Source organism: Garra rufa, unplaced genomic scaffold, assembly GCF_049309525.1.
Source record: "Garra rufa unplaced genomic scaffold, GarRuf1.0 hap1_unplaced_002, whole genome shotgun sequence".
NCBI classification, from domain to species: Eukaryota; Metazoa; Chordata; class Actinopteri; order Cypriniformes; family Cyprinidae; genus Garra; species Garra rufa.
This window is the reverse complement of record NW_027394277.1, coordinates 12,492,177-12,496,559: the sequence shown is the minus strand read 5'-3', so window position 1 is coordinate 12,496,559 and position 4,383 is coordinate 12,492,177. Positions and strand designations below refer to the sequence as shown.

Here is a 4,383-nt window from a genome sequence, read left to right as displayed (position 1 = left end):
CCAATGCCAGTTTGACCGCCAACAGCTCTCTGTTACCAATATCATAATTTGACTCAGCTTGCGACATACGATGAGAATAAAACGCGCAGGGATGCATCTTGTCGTCCGAGGATGAGCGCTGGGAAAGCACCGCACCTACCCCCACCTCTGATGCGTCGACCTCCACCACGAACTGACGTGATGGTTCAGGGGTAATGAGAATAGGTGCCGAAACAAAGCGGCTTTTGAGTTTAGCAAACGCTGCTTCCGCAGCGTTTGACCACCTGAACGCCATTCGGGGGGAGGTCAAGGCTGTCAGAGGTGCGGCTAGTTGGCTGTAATTACGAATAAAACGTCGGTAAAAATTGGCGAAACCCAGAAACCTCTGTAGGGCCTTACGGGAATCTGGACTTGGCCAATCCACCACAGCCCTCACCTTCTCGGGATCCATGCGCATACCCTCGGCCGACACGATGTACCCTAGGAAAGGAACAGACTGTGCATGAAAATCGCATTTCTCCGCCTTGACAAAAAGCCCATTCTCTAGCAGCCGCTGGAGCACTCGTCTGACGTGCTGAACATGTTCCTGGAGAGACGAAGAAAAAATCAATATGTCGTCCAGGTAGACATATAGAAACTGATCGACCATGTCTCTCAGCACGTCATTGACGAGTGCCTGAAAGACCCCTGGGGAGTTGGACAAGCCGAAGGGCATGACCAAGTATTCAAAGTGCCCCCTGGGGGTATTGAAGGCAGTCTTCCATTCATCTCCCCCCCTGATGCGGACCAAATGATAAGCGTTTCTTAAATCCAATTTCGTGAAGATGGACGCTCCCTGCAACCTCTCGAAGGCTGAAGATATTAGCGGCAAAGGATAAGTATTCTTTACCGTAATATTATTCAGCCCTCGGTAATCAATGCAAGGTCGCAGAGATCCGTCCTTCTTCCCCACAAAAAAGAATCCCGCCCCCGCTGGAGAAGAGGAAGGTCGTATGAACCCCGCTGCTAGAGAATCAGAAATGTATTTCTCCATAGCCTCTCTCTCAGGAACTGAGAGTGAATAAAGTTTGCCCTTAGGCGGAGACGTACCTGGCAGTAAGTCTATAGCACAGTCATAGGGACGATGAGGAGGAAGAGAAGCAGCCCTAGACTTACTGAACACTTCCTTCAGGTCGAGGTACTCCGCGGGCACGTTACACAGATCCGCCGTCTTCTCCTGAAACACAGATCTAGAAACAGATGAACAAGCAGACACAAGACAAGACTCATAACACTTAATGCTCCACTCAGACACAGACTTGAGCTGCCAATCAATCCGGGGGTTATGTTTGGTGAGCCAGGGGTGTCCTAAAACAATGGGTGCATGAGGGGAGTCCAGGATGTAAAAGGGGGTGCTCTCACGGTGGTTGCCAGACACCGTGAGAGTGATGGGTTCCGTGATGGAGGTGATGGGAGGGAGGGTCTGGCCATTGAGTGCGTGGACGGCGATGGTCTCGGTGAGGGATCGGACAGGTATGTGATGTAGAAGTGCGAAAGAAGAATCCATAAAATTACCCTCAGCTCCCGAATCCAGCAGTGCGGTGCAGTGCAGGTCGTGATGCTGCCATCCTAGTCTAACTGGGAGGAGCGTTGAGGTGGAGGTGGATGAGGACTTTGCAGCGGAGATCCCACCCGACAGTAGCCTCATACTTACTGCCGGGCTGGCCCTTTTACCGGGCAGCTAAAGGCGTAGTGGCCAGCCGCCCCGCAGTAAAGGCAAAGGCCATGAGATCTCCGCCTCTCCTTCTCCTCCCAGCTAAGTCTGGCCCGACCCACCTGCATGGGCTCGGGATCGTTGAAGGGGGCGACCGCGTTATTGCCGCTGGCTCGAGATGGAAGTCCCTCCCCAGGGGGAAGCCGAGCGGGCATCCACCGCCGCTCGGCTCGGGAGAGTCGAGAATCTACCCGCAGTGCCAGATCAATGATGCCGTTGAGATCTGCGGGTAGTTCCAGGGCGTAGATCTCCTGTTGAACGCGGTCAGCCAGCCCATGCAGGAACATATCCGCCTGCGCCGCCTCGTTCCACTGACACTCAGCCGCTAGGGTGCGAAAAGCAATAGAGTAATCAGAAACGGATCTCCCCCCCTGTCGGAGATCCGTCAATTGCCGCGCGGCCTCTCTTCCGGTGGCCGCGCGGTCAAACACCCTCCTCATTTCAGCGGACAGTGTCGAGAACGAGGCACAACATGGATCCTGGTTCTCCCACACCGCCGTGCCCCACAAGGCCGCCCTCCCCGTTAACAGGGTGAGCGCGAACGCCACCTTGCTCTCCTCACTAGGAAACGTGCGCGGTTGCAGCGCGAAATGCATGGAGCACCTAGTGAGGAAAGCTCGGCAGAAGCTCGGCTCACCGCTGTACAGCTCGGGTGGGGGAAGGCGGGGCTCCGGTTGGTGTGCCGCTCCAGCTGGTTCAAAATGGGCGGCCGGAGCGATAGGAGCGGGCGGTGTGGGTGGCGCAGGGGACAGTGTCACCTGATGTAACCGCTGGGTCAGGTCAGACACTTGCGCCACCAAAGCGCCCACGCTCTTCTCCTGAGCGTTCAGCCGGGAGATACAACTCACCAGTGCTTCCTCCGCCGTGTTTGGGGTGCCTCCTGCTGCTTCCATGAGTGGTCCGATAGTTCTGTAACGTGTAGCAATAAACAAAGGGAAGCAAGTGCAGGTTATGATAGTTTATTGAGAAAGATGCAATGATGGGTAGAACAGATAATCCAGACGTGGTGAACCGGTGCTTTAGTGGTGGTGAGATCTCCCGGCTGATGACACAAGGACTGGATGGCAGAGTGCAAACGTGTCGTGAAACTCCCGTGAAGTGCGGTGACGATCCAACGACGAATACACAATCCAACAAGACACGAACCAAGACAAAGAGACATCCAGACAAACTATCGGACAGGGGAGAAGAGAATGGCGTGAGTATATATAGCAGTCTGTAATGAAGAACACCTGGTGCCGGACTGATTGGCAGCTGCACTGAATGAGCATGACGAACAACACAGACAGACACATGATCACGAGACAGAGCACATGGCATAATAAACAACACTGACAGACACATGATCACAAGACCTGAGAACACGGCAGATGCGTGAACCGTGACAGTTATGTGAACAAATGTGTTGTTGCGGATGTGCACATGCATGTGTTTGTATTGCGTGATTAGGTTGTTTGTGAAGTGACCTACAGACTGTGATTTCCTTGTTAGAACTTGTTTACTTCATATACTCTTGTCTTTGTCTTCTTTATTTTATACTTTATTTGCAACTCCTAAAATCTAATACAGCACATTTGTTTGCTGATTCAAGAACCGTATAATTAAATCTCAGTATCTGTGAGGTCTTTATCCTTAAAGGGATATTTCACCCAAAAATGAAAATTCTGTCATCATTTATTCTGTTGAACACAAAATAAGGATTTTATAAAAAGTCAGTAGCCAACAGTTCTGGTTACCATTGATTTCTATTGTAGTCTAATAGCATCTTCTTTTTTTATTCTGCAAGAAAGAAAGTCAAATACGTTTGGAATGAGGGTGAGTAAATTATGATAGTATTTTCATTTTTGGATGATCTATCACTTTAAGACTTTTATTTTGTTTTCTCAGTAGTTTAGTTTTCAAGGATGAATAATGGTCATAAATTAATTAACTTCTTTGACCATTATTCTTTTTTTCTCAAATTATAGTTTCTCTTTTATTTTTCTCATCTTTCAAGTTGAATATGGAATAATCGTATTTGAACAAAACAATTAACATCTCACATTTTAATAAGCTTCAAAAGACATCAAAACACTACAAAGGGATGAAATAAATTAAATATAACCCATATTTGGGTTGGAGACATCAATAAGCTTAAATTTCTTGAGATAAGCAGATGTTTTTCTTTTTACGTATTCAGTTGCTCAGCTTCCCATATCCTTTGATATTTTATCTTTATTTATTCATACAAAATCTTATGTAATTCTGTAAGATGCGGTTTAAATGATAAATTCATATAGTGAATTGATAAACACATTTTAGTAAGCCCATATTCCACTTTTAAACAACAGCTTGTTCAGTTGTCTTCTGTAGTATTATGGGCTCTTATCAAGACATATTTCCACTGCATAGGGTTCTCAAATTGCTTCACGATTGTTTGGAGATTAAAAAGTTTTTTATGTTAGTTCTTCAGATCAGTTTGGTTTTGAAGTAGTAGTGCATAGATGCTTTTCTACCAAACTAAATAATAAGAAGCTCTTTGTGGAAGGTTCTATGATACGAGGCTGTAAAATCTGCTTTTCTCATCTATGAATCTTTATTCATATGAGTGCAGTAAAAAATGAATCTAAGCCATGTACTAAAGGTTATTACCTTTGCAGGCCTATATGAAT

At 47.4% G+C, this 4,383-nt stretch overlaps 1 protein-coding gene across 1 annotated transcript in view; it reads right to left on the bottom strand.

The window, feature by feature from the left end:
- LOC141305359 (uncharacterized) overlaps nt 1–2,625 on the bottom strand; it is a 9,662-nt gene extending 7,037 nt beyond the window's left edge. The window contains exon 1 of the mRNA XM_073832468.1: nt 2,491–2,625. Coding sequence (XP_073688569.1) covers nt 2,491–2,625 — 135 coding nt within the window. The remainder of the gene's footprint in view (nt 1–2,490) is intronic.
- Nucleotides 2,626–4,383: the final 1,758 nt, after the last annotated feature.